Source organism: Bombina bombina, chromosome 5 (assembly GCF_027579735.1).
Source record: "Bombina bombina isolate aBomBom1 chromosome 5, aBomBom1.pri, whole genome shotgun sequence".
NCBI lineage: Eukaryota > Metazoa > Chordata > Amphibia > Anura > Bombinatoridae > Bombina > Bombina bombina.
Window position 1 is genome coordinate 675,512,518 of NC_069503.1, and position 16,025 is coordinate 675,528,542.

The 16,025-nt window shown below is 41.0% G+C and overlaps 1 protein-coding gene across 1 annotated transcript in view; it reads right to left on the minus strand.

Moving 5' to 3' along the window:
• Positions 1-16,025, minus strand: part of PIGN (phosphatidylinositol glycan anchor biosynthesis class N) — a 1,169,967-nt gene that overhangs the window by 516,101 nt on the left and 637,841 nt on the right. Inside the window, exons 16-17 of the mRNA XM_053714623.1 lie at positions 4,736-4,835; positions 4,563-4,655 (exon numbers count right to left, since the gene is read on the minus strand). Of these exons, the coding sequence (XP_053570598.1) occupies positions 4,563-4,655; positions 4,736-4,835 (193 nt within the window). The remainder of the gene's footprint in view (positions 1-4,562; positions 4,656-4,735; positions 4,836-16,025) is intronic.

Genomic DNA, 16,025 nt, shown 5'->3' on the forward strand with positions numbered 1-16,025 from the left:
AGAGGACGTAGCACTTGGGGCTGGTCCGTTTCTACGAAAAGGACGAAAATTAGGTTTATTTTTGGCCTTGAAAGACCTATCCTGAGGAAGGGCGTGGCCCTTACCCCCAGTGATATCAGAGATAATCTCTTTCAAGTCAGGGCCAAACAGCGTTTTCCCCTTGAAAGGAATGTTAAGTAGTTTGTTCTTGGAAGACGCATCCGCTGACCAAGATTTCAACCAAAGCGCTCTGCGCGCCACAATAGCAAACCCAGAATTTTTCGCCGCTAACCTAGCCAATTGCAAAGTGGCGTCTAGGGTGAAAGAATTGGCCAATTTGAGAGCATGGATTCTGTCCATAATCTCCTCATAAGGAGGAGAATCACTATCGATCGCCTTTACTAGCTCATCGAACCAGAAACACGCGGCTGTAGTGACAGGGACAATGCATGAAATTGGTTGTAGAAGGTAACCTTGCTGACAAACATCTTTTTAAGCAAACCTTCTAATTTTTTATCCATAGGATCTTTGAAAGCACAACTATCTTCTATGGGTATAGTGGTGCGTTTGTTTAAAGTAGAAACCGCTCCCTCGACCTTGGGGACTGTCTGCCATAAGTCCTTTCTGGGGTCGACCATAGGAAACAATTTTTTAAATATGGGGGGAGGGACGAAAGGTATACCGGGCCTTTCCCATTCTTTATTTACAATGTCCGCCACCCTCTTGGGTATAGGAAAAGCTTCTGGGAGCCCCGGGACCTCTAGGAACTTGTCCATTTTACATAGTTTCTCTGGGATGATCAAATTCTCACAATCATCCAGAGTGGATAATACCTCCTTAAGCAGAGCGCGGAGATGTTCCAACTTAAATTTAAATGTAATCACATCGGGTTCAGCTTGTTGAGAAATTTTCCCTGAATCTGAAATTTCTCCCTCAGACAAAACCTCCCTGGCCCCCTCAGACTGGTGTAGGGGCATTTCAGAACCATTATCATCAGCGTCCCCATGCTCTTCAGTATCTAAAACAGAGCAGTCGCGCTTGCGCTGATAAGTGGGCATTTTGGCTAAAATGTTTTTGATAGAATTATCCATTACAGCCGTTAATTGTTGCATAGTAAGGAGTATTGGCGCGCTAGATGTACTAGGGGCCTCCTGAGTGGGCAAGACTGGTGTAGACGAAGGAGGGAATGATGCAGTACCATGCTTACTCCCCTCACTTGAGGAATCATCTTGGGCATCATTTTCAGTGTCACATAAATCACATCTATTTAAATGAGAAGGAACCTTGGCTTCCCCACATTCAGAACACAGTCTATCTGGTAGTTCAGACATGTTAAACAGGCATAAACTTGATAACAAAGTACAAAAAACGTTTTAAAATAAAACCGTTACTGTCACTTTAAATTTTAAACTGAACACACTTTATTACTGCAATTGCGAAAAAGTATGAAGGAATTGTTCAAAATTCACCAAAATTTCACCACAGTGTCTTAAAGCCTTAAAAGTATTGCACACCAAATTTGGAAGCTTTAACCCTTAAAATAACGGAACCGGAGCCGTTTTTATCTTTAACCCCTTTACAGTCCCTGGTATCTGCTTTGCTGAGACCCAACCAAGCCCAAAGGGGAATACGATACCAAATGACGCCTTCAGAAAGTCTTTTCTATGTATCAGAGCTCCTCACACATGCGACTGCATGTCATGCTTCTCAAAAACAAGTGCGCAATACCGGCGCGAAAATGAGGCTCTGCCTATGATTAGGGAAAGCCCCTAGAGAATAAGGTGTCTAAAACAGTGCCTGCCGATATTATTTTACAAAAATACCCAGATTAAATGATTCCTCAAGGCTAAATCTGTGTATATATGAATCGATTTAGCCCAGAAAATGTCTACAGTCTTAATAAGCCCTTGTGAAGCCCTTATTTACTGTCTGAATAAAAATGGCTTACCGGATCCCATAGGGAAAATGACAGCTTCCAGCATTACATCGTCTTGTTAGAATGTGTCATACCTCAAGCAGCAAAAGACTGCTCACTGTTCCCCCAACTGAAGTTAATTCCTCTCAACAGTCCTGTGTGGAACAGCCATGGATTTTAGTAACGGTTGCTAAAATCATTTTCCTCTTACAAACAGAAATCTTCATCTCTTTTCTGTTTCAGAGTAAATAGTACATACCAGCACTATTTTAAAATAACAAACTCTTGATTGAATAAAAAAAACTACAGTTAAACACTAAAAAACTCTAAGCCATCTCCGTGGAGATGTTGCCTGTACAACGGCAAAGAGAATGACTGGGGTAGGCGGAGCCTAGGAGGGATCATGTGACCAGCTTTGCTGGGCTCTTTGCCATTTCCTGTTGGGGAAGAGAATATCCCACAAGTAAGGATGACGCCGTGGACCGGACACACCTATGTTGGAGAAACAATCTTATTTTATTCACAAAAATGGCACCCTTATACCCCATTGGCTGGGGCATTCCCTGCCTCCTATGACCAAGACAGTACAGAGATTTATGACTCCTCTCTGATAGACACCCGGTCAGGAAAGAGGAAATGAAAACTGCACAATGCAGGACTGTCTCTGCTATAAGAAAAAGTGCGCCAAACTTGTAAGCTGCACAGCTCTCAAAGTGAAAGAGAAACCTGTATATTCCATAACAGCTTATGAGCCCATAACATCTCACATATAAAAGCAGCATAAAATCAAACAAATAAGATTATTCCCCACTGTTCAATAATTACCCTCAGGAGATATTAACCCTTGATTCTATATGGATAAAAGGAGTCACACTGTGACCCTGTCTTCTTGAGTTATCATACACGTATAAAAAATGAAACGATCTTACCAGAATCTATGCCGTGGAACAGTAAAAAGGTCCATTAAGTTTGACAGATAGTAGCGTTGCTTCTGACATGGACTAGAGTGAAGAAAGCAGGCAGCGAAACTTCTCAAAGCAGATTGCTTATGGTGCTGTTTATATGAGTTGGGATGGTTTTGCAGAAAGACTCCCCCTGCATCTCCGGACTCTAACTTTCATCCATGCTCTCACTGAGAGGCCGACAGGACTACTGAAAACTCCAGTCCCATCTCGAAGAGTACTACCCTCCATAACAGACTACTCCAACATCCTCTGACACTTCCCTGCCAACCTCCTGTGACGAAAGGCAAAGAATGACTGGGGTTATGAGGAAGTGGGGGAGGTATTTAAAGGCAAGGTAAAGTTGAACGCACTCGTTAACTACCTGTTAAAGTACATATAAAATTAGCCAAAGTTTCATTCATCATTTTTGCTATATCTTATTCTAAAACCGCAATTCTTACTTTATAAGTTGCATCCGACAAGAATTTATCGTCCGCCCGACATTTCTCAATAATTGATTGACAATCAACTAATACAGTGTCCTCCAATCAGCGTTCCCCCCCCCCCGGGGTGGTGAACACAGCAAATACTATGTCAGACGAGGGCAGAGCGCATGCGTCCAAATGAAATCTTCTCCACTATTCACTGTGCTCGTTTGTGAGACGCGCATGCGCCGAGCGACTTATACTGTAATTCTAAAGGAAACAGCTGCACACAGATCTTCGCGGTACAAGTGAGTAGGAGCAATTCAAAACTTGTTCTCTTTTCATTTTAATCTTCACTATTGGCAATATTTTGTTTAAAAAATTGATTGTTAAACGAATTATAAATCTGCCGAAAGTTCCGCATGCGCAGATGAAAATTTGATCGTGCACGCGCAAACTGCCGACATAGAGAGCGGGTGTGTCAGCTCTCTACGATGAGACACACAGAAAAGCGGAAGTACCAGCTGGGAGGAGTTTCATAAGAAACAGTAGGGAAAATAAAACTTATATTTCTAAAAAAATACTTTGAACAATTATAAAAAGTTAGCGTCTGCATGGCAATTATAATTAACAAACAATATGTGTTTTCATATGCACGCAACTTTACCTTTACTTTAAGCCTTTTGGCTGGGGTGTCTTTGCCTCCTCCTGGTGGCCAGGTTCAGTATTTCCCAAAAGTAAGGAATGCAGCTGTGGATTCTTCCCGTATTAAGAAGGAAATAGCTTGAAAGTCAGGAGGAAGAGAAGATATGCTCTAGTGTACGGCGCTGCATGTTATACTTTAGGGCTTGACAAATTTAGAACATTTTAGAAACAGAGAGGCATAAACTTACCTTTCTATGACAATGAAATGCACACTTCTGAGATAGCCCTGAACTGCTCTATGCCACCCTCACCCCTTTCTATTCTCCCTTGGCACAGCAACAGGCAGCAGTTTCTGTGAACAGCAGACTGGGGTGTAGTTTCTAGCCGCATTGCCTGGAAAGGATCTAGCCAGACTGGAACATTTTTTAGCAGCTGGCAACAGCATGCAAGGCAATTTAAATTAAGGCACAAGTGGCAGCCAGGCACCTGGATTTGTCAAGCCCTTGTATACTTAATGACCAAACACAGTCGTAAAAGTGAAATTGGTAATTAATCCAATAAAATAAAAGCACATGGAAATGAGTTTTATATCTTTGTCTGGGATGTAACAAAAAATCATGCATTATTTAGATACAAAGCAAACCTTTACAGTACCTTGGCTTGACTCCACATATTGGTCACCAATGGCCACAAAGCAAACACAATCAAACCAACAGTGAGCACTGAACGGTAAAAAAAGCTGAGGACCTATGGTATAAAAAAAAAAAATAATATTCAATTGGAAATGTTAAAATACAACAAACCATGTTTATTTAAATTTTACTCACCAACATTTCAACTCCCACAGCCAATACAAGAATAAATCCCAAACTTTTAAAAGGTGAAAAAGTCCAGACATATTTTGCCATTTCTTGAAAAATCCAGAATCTTAAAAAAAAAAAGAAAAAAAAAAAGTAAGATGACATTGAGGAGAATATTAACTATTTTAAAGAGAAAAGTGAAAGCAAATAAAATAATCTGGATGATTTAAAAAATGGAATTGGGAGCCCAGTACATCTATTGTTTGATCAGTCTATTAACAAATGTCTGTCCCTAATTTGCCTTAGCATAGAATATAAGATGAATTTCTTTTGAAAAAGGAAACCCAAAACCCATCAAGGTAGTGACTATTAATTTATGTAAACTAAAAAATGTACACATTTCTTTAAAGGAATAGTCTACTCAAAATTAAACTTTCATGATTCAGAAAGAGCATGCAATTTTAAGCAACTTTCTAATTTACTCCTATTATCAATTTTTCTTTGTTCGTTCTCTTGGTATCTTTATTTGAAAAAGCAAGAATGTAAGCATAGGAGCCAGCCCATTTATGGTTCAGCACCTGGGTAGCGCTTTCTGATTGGTGTCTAAATGTATCAACACCAATCAGCATGCGCTACTCAGGTGCTGAACCAAAAATGGTCCGGCTCCTGAGCTTACATTCAAATAAAGATACCAAGAGAACGAAGAAAAATTGATAATAGGAGTAAATTAGAAAGTTGCTTAAAATTGCATGCTCTATCTGAATCATCATAGTTTCATTTTGACTAGACTATCCTTTAAGGATGATGTAAAAAAAAAATGCACCTGTATTTTATTGTCAGATAACTTTTGATTTGAATACATCATTATGTCCAGGATTTTTTAGTGTTTGGTGTCTTTATAACATGATAAAACATTGGCCTCAAGAGAAACCAATGTATTAACGAATGTGTGCAAGTTAAAATATTTACCATATGTTGGATAGAACTGTGCAAACTGGTTTTAAAAAAAGTTGTTTTTTTAAAACAATATCAATATTTTGTAACTGGCAAAAGATTTGACATATAAATGCAAACATATAAACTATTTTACCTCTGATTCATTATTTCAGATAGTGAAACACATGTTAATGGTTTTGAATCAACCTTTAAGTATTGCCATGTATTATCAAGCATCATAATGGGTATAAGCAGCAGTATTGTGAGACCTGGCACACATTGTAGCCACCTTCTGCACAATATAAGCAGGCAGAGCTGAGCTAAGCAAAACTGGGAACGCTTGGGCTCATGCCACAGAGACACAATTAGTTAATAACTCAGAATGAACATTGTTTTCTATATGCCTTGTTCGTGAGGTCAGAGACACCACTCAAATGATAAATATAGAACTGTTCAGAGGAAAGATTTTAAAAAACAGAATTTATGTTTACCTGATAAATTACTTTCTCCAACGGTGTGTCCGGTCCACGGCGTCATCCTTACTTGTGGGATATTCTCTTCCCCAACAGGAAATGGCAAAGAGCCCAGCAAAGCTGGTCACATGATCCCTCCTAGGCTCCGCCTACCCCAGTCATTCGACCGACGTTAAGGAGGAATATTTGCATAGGAGAAACCATATGGTACCGTGGTGACTGTAGTTAAAGAAAATAAATTATCAGACCTGATTAAAAAAACCAGGGCGGGCCGTGGACCGGACACACCGTTGGAGAAAGTAATTTATCAGGTAAACATAAATTCTGTTTTCTCCAACATAGGTGTGTCCGGTCCACGGCGTCATCCTTACTTGTGGGAACCAATACCAAAGCTTTAGGACACGGATGAAGGGAGGGAGCAAATCAGGTCACCTAAATGGAAGACACCACGGCTTGCAAAACCTTTCTCCCAAAAATAGCCTCAGAAGAAGCAAAAGTATCAAACTTGTAAAATTTGGTAAAAGTGTGCAGTGAAGACCAAGTCGCTGCCCTACATATCTGATCAACAGAAGCCTCGTTCTTGAAGGCCCATGTGGAAGCCACAGCCCTAGTGGAATGAGCTGTGATTCTTTCGGGAGGCTGCCGTCCGGCAGTCTCGTAAGCCAATCTGATGATGCTTTTAATCCAAAAAGAGAGAGAGGTAGAAGTTGCTTTTTGACCTCTCCTTTTACCGGAATAAACAACAAACAAGGAAGATGTTTGTCTAAAATCCTTTGTAGCATCCAAATAGAATTTTAGAGCGCGAACAACATCCAAATTGTGCAACAAACGTTCCTTCTTTGAAACTGGTTTCGGACACAGAGAAGGTACGATAATCTCCTGGTTAATGTTTTTGTTAGAAACAACTTTTGGAAGAAAACCAGGTTTAGTACGTAAAACCACCTTATCTGCATGGAACACCAGATAAGGAGGAGAACACTGCAGAGCAGATAATTCTGAAACTCTTCTGGCAGAAGAAATTGCAACTAAAAACAAAACTTTCCAAGATAATAACTTAATATCAACGGAGTGCAAGGGTTCAAACGGAACCCCCTGAAGAACTGAAAGAACTAAATTGAGACTCCAAGGAGGAGTCAAAGTTTTGTAAACAGGCTTAATTCTAACCAGAGCCTGAACAAAGGCTTGAACATCTGGCACAGCAGCCAGTTTTTTGTGAAGTAACACCGACAAGGCAGAAATCTGTCCCTTCAGGGAACTTGCAGATAATCCCTTTTCCAATCCTTCTTGAAGGAAGGATAGAATCCTAGGAATCTTAACCTTGTCCCAAGGGAATCCTTTAGATTCACACCAACAGATATATTTTTTCCAAATTTTGTGGTAAATCTTTCTAGTTACAGGCTTTCTAGCCTGAACAAGAGTATCGATAACAGAATCTGAGAACCCTCGCTTCGATAAGATCAAGCGTTCAATCTCCAAGCAGTCAGCTGGAGTGAAACCAGATTCGGATGTTCGAACGGACCCTGAACAAGAAGGTCTCGTCTCAAAGGTAGCTTCCAAGGTGGAGCCGATGACATATTCACCAGATCTGCATACCAAGTCCTGCGTGGCCACGCAGGAGCTATCAAGATCACCGACGCCCTCTCCTGATTGATCCTGGCTACCAGCCTGGGGATGAGAGGAAACGGCGGGAACACATAAGCTAGTTTGAAGGTCCAAGGTGCTACTAGTGCATCCACTAGAGCCGCCTTGGGATCCCTGGATCTGGACCCGTAGCAAGGAACTTTGAAGTTCTGACGAGAGGCCATCAGATCCATGTCTGGAATGCCCCACAGCTGAGTGACTTGGGCAAAGATTTCCGGATGGAGTTCCCACTCCCCCGGATGCAATGTCTGACGACTCAGAAAATCCGCTTCCCAATTTTCCACTCCTGGGATGTGGATAGCAGACAGGTGGCAGGAGTGAGACTCCGCCCATAGAATGATTTTGGTCACTTCTTCCATCGCTAGGGAACTCCTTGTTCCCCCCTGATGGTTGATGTACGCAACAGTTGTCATGTTGTCTGATTGAAACCGTATGAACTTGGCCCTCGCTAGCTGAGGCCAAGCCTTGAGAGCATTGAATATCGCTCTCAGTTCCAGAATATTTATCGGTAGAAGAGATTCTTCCCGAGACCAAAGACCCTGAGCTTTCAGGGATCCCCAGACCGCGCCCCAGCCCATCAGACTGGCGTCGGTCGTGACAATGACCCACTCTGGTCTGCGGAATGTCATCCCTTGTGACAGGTTGTCCAGGGACAGCCACCAACGGAGTGAGTCTCTGGTCCTCTGATTTACTTGTATCTTCGGAGACAAGTCTGTATAGTCCCCATTCCACTGACTGAGCATGCACAGTTGTAATGGTCTTAGATGAATGCGCGCAAAAGGAACTATGTCCATTGCCGCTACCATCAACCCGATCACTTCCATGCACTGAGCTATGGAAGGAAGAGGAACGGAATGAAGTATCCGACAAGAGTCTAGAAGTTTTGTTTTTCTGGCCTCTGTCAGAAAAATCCTCATTTCTAAGGAGTCTATTATTGTTCCCAAGAAGGGAACCCTTGTTGACGGGGATAGAGAACTCTTTTCCACGTTCACTTTCCATCCGTGAGATCTGAGAAAGGCCAGGACAATGTCCGTGTGAGCCTTTGCTTGAGGAAGGGACGACGCTTGAATCAGAATGTCGTCCAAGTAAGGTACTACAGCAATGCCCCTTGGTCTTAGCACAGCTAGAAGGGACCCTAGTACCTTTGTGAAAATCCTTGGAGCAGTGGCTAATCCGAAAGGAAGCGCCACGAACTGGTAATGTTTGTCCAGGAATGCGAACCTTAGGAACCGATGATGTTCCTTGTGGATAGGAATATGTAGATACGCATCCTTTAAATCCACCGTGGTCATGAATTGACCTTCCTGGATGGAAGGAAGAATAGTTCGAATGGTTTCCATCTTGAACGATGGAACCTTGAGAAACTTGTTTAAGATCTTGAGATCTAAGATTGGTCTGAACGTTCCCTCTTTTTTGGGAACTATGAACAGATTGGAGTAGAACCCCATCCCTTGTTCTCTTAATGGAACAGGATGAATCACTCCCATTTTTAACAGGTCTTCTACACAATGTAAGAATGCCTGTCTTTTTATGTGGTCTGAAGACAACTGAGACCTGTGGAACCTCCCCCTTGGGGGAAGTCCCTTGAATTCCAGAAGATAACCTTGGGAGACTATTTCTAGCGCCCAAGGATCCAGAACATCTCTTGCCCAAGCCTGAGCGAAGAGAGAGAGTCTGCCCCCCACCAGATCCGGTCCCGGATCGGGGGCCAACATTTCATGCTGTCTTGGTAGCAGTGGCAGGTTTCTTGGCCTGCTTTCCCTTGTTCCAGCCTTGCATTGGTCTCCAAGCTGGCTTGGCTTGAGAAGTATTACCCTCTTGCTTAGAGGACGTAGCACCTTGGGCTGGTCCGTTTCTACGAAAGGGACGAAAATTAGGTTTATTTTTTGCCTTGAAAGGCCGATCCTGAGGAAGGGCGTGGCCCTTACCCCCAGTGATATCAGAGATAATCTCTTTCAAGTCAGGGCCAAACAGCGTTTTCCCCTTGAAAGGAATGTTAAGTAGCTTGTTCTTGGAAGACGCATCAGCCGACCAAGATTTCAACCAAAGCGCTCTGCGCGCCACAATAGCAAACCCAGAATTCTTAGCCGCTAACCTAGCCAATTGCAAAGTGGCGTCTAGGGTGAAAGAATTAGCCAATTTGAGAGCATTGATTCTGTCCATAATCTCCTCAAAAGGAGGAGAATCACTATCGACCGCCTTTATCAGATCATCGAACCAGAAACATGCGGCTGTAGCGACAGGGACAATGCATGAAATTGGTTGTAGAAGGTAACCTTGCTGAACAAACATCTTTTTAAGCAAACCTTCTAATTTTTTATCCATAGGATCTTTGAAAGCACAACTATCCTCTATGGGTATAGTGGTGCGTTTGTTTAAAGTGGAAACCGCTCCCTCGACCTTGGGGACTGTCTGCCATAAGTCCTTTCTGGGGTCGACCATAGGAAACAATTTTTTAAATATGGGGGGAGGGACGAAAGGAATACCGGGCCTTTCCCATTCCTTATTAACAATGTCCGCCACCCGCTTGGGTATAGGAAAAGCTTCTGGAAGCCCCGGCACCTCTAGGAACATGTCCATTTTACATAGTTTCTCTGGGATGACCAACTTGTCACAATCATCCAAAGTGGATAATACCTCCTTAAGCAGAATGCGGAGATGTTCCAACTTAAATTTAAATGCAATCACATCAGGTTCAGCCTGTTGAGAAATGTTCCCTGAATCAGTAATTTCTCCCTCAGACAAAACCTCCCTGGCCCCATCAGACTGGGTTAGGGGCCCTTCGGAAATATTATTATCAGCGTCGTCATGCTCTTCAGTATCTAAAACAGAGCAGCCGCGCTTACGCTGATAAGTGTTCATTTTGGCTAAAATGTTTTTGACAGAATTATCCATTACAGCCGTTAATTGTTGCATAGTAAGGAGTATTGGCGCGCTAGATGTACTAGGGGCCTCCTGAGTGGGCAAGACTCGTGTAGACGAAGGAGGGAATGATGCAGTACCATGCTTACTCCCCTCACTTGAGGAATCATCTTGGGCATCATTGTCATTATCACATAAATCACATTTATTTAAATGAATAGGAATTCTGGCTTCCCCACATTCAGAACACAGTCTATCTGGTAGTTCAGACATGTTAAACAGGCATAAACTTGATAACAAAGTACAAAAAACGTTTTAAAATAAAACCGTTACTGTCACTTTAAATTTTAAACTGAACACACTTTATTACTGCAATTGCGAAAAAACATGAAGGAATTGTTCAAAATTCACCAAATTTTCACCACAGTGTCTTAAAGTCTTAAAAGTATTGCACACCAAATTTGGAAGCTTTAACCCTTAAAATAACGGAACCGGAGCCGTTTTGAACTTTAACCCCTTTACAGTCCCTGGTATCTGCTTTGCTGAGACCCAACCAAGCCCAAAGGGGAATACGATACCAAATGACGCCTTCAGAAAGACTTTTCTAAGTATCAGAGCTCCTCTCACATGCGACTGCATGCCATGCCTCTCAAAAACAAGTGCGCAACACCGGCGCGAAAATGAGGCTCTGCTTATGCTTTGGGAAAGCCCCTAAAGAATAAGGTGTCTAATACAGTGCCTGCCGATATTATTATATCAAAATACCCAGATAAAATGATTCCTCAAGGCTAAATATGTGTTAATAATGAATCGATTTAGCCCAGAAAAAGTCTACAGTCTTAATAAGCCCTTGTGAAGCCCTTATTTACTTGCTGAATAAACATGGCTTACCGGATCCCATAGGGAAAATGACAGCTTCCAGCATTACATCGTCTTGTTAGAATGTGTCATACCTCAAGCAGCAAGAGACTGCACACTGTTCCCCCAACTGAAGTTAATTGCTCTCAACAGTCCTGTGTGGAACAGCCATGGATTTTAGTGACGGTTGCTAAAATCATTTTCCTCATACAAACAGAAATCTTCATCTCTTTTCTGTTTCTGAGTAAATAGTACATACCAGCACTATTTCAAAATAACAAACTCTTGATTGAATAATAAAAACTACAGTTAAACACTAAAAAACTCTAAGCCATCTCCGTGGAGATGTTGCCTGTACAACGGCAAAGAGAATGACTGGGGTAGGCGGAGCCTAGGAGGGATCATGTGACCAGCTTTGCTGGGCTCTTTGCCATTTCCTGTTGGGGAAGAGAATATCCCACAAGTAAGGATGACGCCGTGGACCGGACACACCTATGTTGGAGAAACAAACATATCCTCTTCTTTATCCAAGTAAAGCTAATCCACAATAGTATTTCTCACTCTATCAGTGCTTTATAGAATTTGCTGAAGCACTTTTTTTTAGCCATAAGAATACAATGTGTGTTCTATTTTAACATTAGAATTATATTCTAATTCAAGACAAAACTTTATTGATACTCACTTACAATAATAACTACAGTTATACATTTTTCCTGTTAAAACTACATTTTTGCAGCCTTAAAAACATTATTGTCAAATGGTGGCAGAGTGCTAGTTAAATGTATTTATTAATAGGCACAATGTGTTTTGTTGTCATTGTTAAGAGATGCACTTAAGGTCTAATTAAATACTTTTACTTATAAATATGTTAAGATCACTACAAAACATTTCTCAGTTCATTGAGTACAGCTATTTATCTTGCAAATCGTGCAAGAGTTGTTTATGTTTATATTGATTAAGAGGATGCTAGCAAATACTGCAATAAATGTGAGTGGTGTAATTGCTGTGTATTACGTACAAGCAGAGACCAGTACAGCATCCCCAATAATTTAATTCTCATGTACAATAAAAATCTTTATGCTACTTAAATGTGCTAACTCTGCTTTAAAGGGACAGGAAACCCCATTATTTTCTTTCATGATTTGGATAGAACATACAATTTTAAACCACTTTTCAATTTACTTTTATTTTCAAATTTGCTTCATTGTCTTGTTATCCTTTGCTGAAGGAACAGCATTGCACTACTGGCAGCTAGCTGAATACATCTAGTAAGCCGATCACAAGAGACAAATGTGTGCAGGCACCAATCAGCAGCTAGATCCCGCTATAAGATATGTGCATATTATTTTTCAACAAGGGATAACAGGAGAACAAAGCACATTTGAAAATAGAAGTGAATTTAAAAGTGTCTTGAACTTACATACTCTATCTGAATCAGGCAAATCCCTTTAACAGCGCAACAAAATAGTGATTTATGCAGGGATTTAATATAAAACTATGTGAGATTTCAAAACAAATTTTGCAATGCCTCACTCAGATGGCGCATACAAGTACAGTTGCATTGGTTAAGATCCAAGTACTGATCAAAGCTCTTCCTTGGCTATTCCCTTCCTGAAACCCAGGGACATCAAATGATGCTCCATACTCTTCAGCAGGGAACTCTGTAGGAGGAAACAGCATACATACTGTATATTACCAAACAATCTTACCTAAATCTGAATCTGTGCCCTGGATGCTTTTAGATATTATATTATTAGTGTATTCAATGGCAATAAATATACAGTATATGTGGCCCGTAAGACTTATAAAATATTGAAGTTGGCTATCACTGCTCTAGAAATCTAAAGCCAAAATATTCTCAGAACTGTAACTTCCAATAACCCCAGTGAGTTAGGTAAAAAAAATAAACCACAAAAAGGCATGCTTATTTGGGTCCTAACATTCGGCTAGATTACATGCTTTGCAATATGAGTAAAAAAGCAGCGTTATGGGTTATAACGTTGCATTTTCACTACCGCTGCTATTACGAGTGTTGTAGGTACAGCTGTCCTGCACACTTTTTTGGCCATACCGCAAATTAACTTACGCAATTTGCGTAAAGTCTTTTTTTCAATGGGACTTCCATAGCGCCGATATTACAAGCTTTTTCTTGGTGGCCAAAAAGTGAGCGGTACAGCTTATCCCGTAAGGTTCGTAACGCATTCTAAAGTCAGTAGTTATGAGTTTTACACTACAAAGCTGTAGCATAAAACTCATAACTAAAGTGCTAAAAAGTACACTAACAACCATAAACTACCTATTAACCCCTAAACCGAGACCCTCCCGCATAGCAAATACTAAAATAAAATGATTAACCCTTAATCTGCCGCTCCTGACATCGCCGCCACTATAATAAACATATTAACCCCTAAACCGCCGCACTCCCGCATCGTAAACACTAGTTACATATTATTAACCCTTAATATGCCGACCCCAACGTTGCCGCCACCACTATACTAAATTTATTAACCCCTAAACCTAAGTCTAAACCTAACCCTAACACCCACTAACTTAAATATAATTAAAATAAATCTAAATAAAACCTACTATCGTTACCTAAATAATTCCTATTTAAAACTAAATACTTACCTATAAAATAGTAGTTCTCTTAGCCAAAGTAGAAATAGCCCTTTCTACTTTAGGCACCGTGTGCCAGAAATCTTTAATGGAGTCAGCAAAATGAAACATCTTTTTAAAGACGGGAGACGGGGAGAAAGGTTCTCCCATTCCTGTGAAATAATCTCCGTTACACGGTCTGGAACAGGAAACACTTCCACAGAGGAAGGAACATCATAGTATTTATTAAGTTTACTAGACTTCTTAGGGTTGACAACGACAGAAGTATTGGAGTCGCCAAAGTAGCCAATACCTCCTTTAACAGTACACAAAGGTGTTCAAGCTTAAATCTGAAGTTTACTTTTTCAGTATCAGATGAAGGAATAATACTGTCCGAATCTGAGATTTCACCCTCAGAGGCTACCTACCTATCCTCCTCATCAGAATTATGAGGGAGGACAACCTGCATACTAGTAGGTGGAACAGAAACCTTACTATATGAATCTCTAATTTTCCTCTTGTATTTTCCCAGCACAGGAAAAGCAGATAATGCTGCAGATACCGCAGAAGCAGCAAAATCTGCACGCAAATAAACTCCTCCAGGAGGCTAAGAGGAACTGCAGGGCACTGTATGTGACGCCATAGAGGCTTGGGACGTTTAAGGAGAAAGCGGTGTCATTGCCAGAACAGCATCATCCTGAGAGACATTGGGCTCAGTGAGCAACAATTTATCTTTAAATTGAAGTGTTCTAGCTAAGCATGCAGCACAGAATTGCATAGACAAAACAATTTGTGCCTCAAGGCATAACAAGCAGAGTCTTGGTCCATGTCCATAATACTAAGTAAAAAATTCCCCAAATTGTAGATTTTTTTTTTAATACACTGTCACTTTAAGAATTCTTAATACCACAGCCGCTTAACATTATGCAAAAATTATTTAAAATATTAACCCAATCAGCCCCCCCCCCCAGAGAGGATGAAGTGCCTTGCCGTGACACTTATGCACAACTGGGCTGCCAGAAGTCTCCAAAATGATCATATAGTAGATCGATACTGAAGAGACTGAAATTCAATTAAGCCAATTTACTCCGTGAATATCCGACAGCAGAGAGAAGTCACATGACCTGCAGAGAGAGGAAACTACGCAAGTAAAAGGCACGTGTTTCCCTCTGCCTACAACACCGGAGCTTAATTTAAACAAACGCTTATTTATACAGAAATCCCTGTATAAAACATAAGCCACACACATACTAAGAAAGTGTTTCAACAAAATTAGCCCATAGAGGAAAAACGTCCCAATAAAGGGAAGATTAACCCCTAGTCTCAATATACATAATGTGCCTGCCTACTGCCAAAGAAAATCCAGCATAAAGGATTTTAAAAATGTCCCTATCTACTGCATATGACATATTCTTCGGAAGTGCAAGTCTCCGAGACCTAGAAGACAAAAGCACTTACCTGCAGTCTAGCTGTCCGGCAGGAAGACAGCTCACAAGGCGTGAAAAGACACATACTCCTTACAGAGACCTGTAGAAATAGAAAGAACAGAGTAACCAACTCTGGCTTTCTATACCATGGGCAGCAATGTGTTAGGAAACAAAGCAATGACTATGTCACAACTTCCTAACTGCTTAAAAGCCACAACTACTCTACTGAAGAAATTGACTTGGATTTAGCTAAACCCAAATCATTGCTTGCAGGAAAAAGTAGCCGAAAAAGGAATTCATTTCTTCAGACACCAAACTTCACCTCCTCTATTGACAGAGGCAAAGAGAATGACTGGGGATTATGGGTAGGGGATTGACACTTAACAGCTTTGCTGTGGTGCTCTTTGCCTCCTCTTGCTGGCCAGGAGTGATATTCCCACTAGTTATTGAATGACGCTGTGGACTCTCCATATCTTAGGAAAGAAATACTAATTTATTACATAAATAACAATTTGTATACCGCTA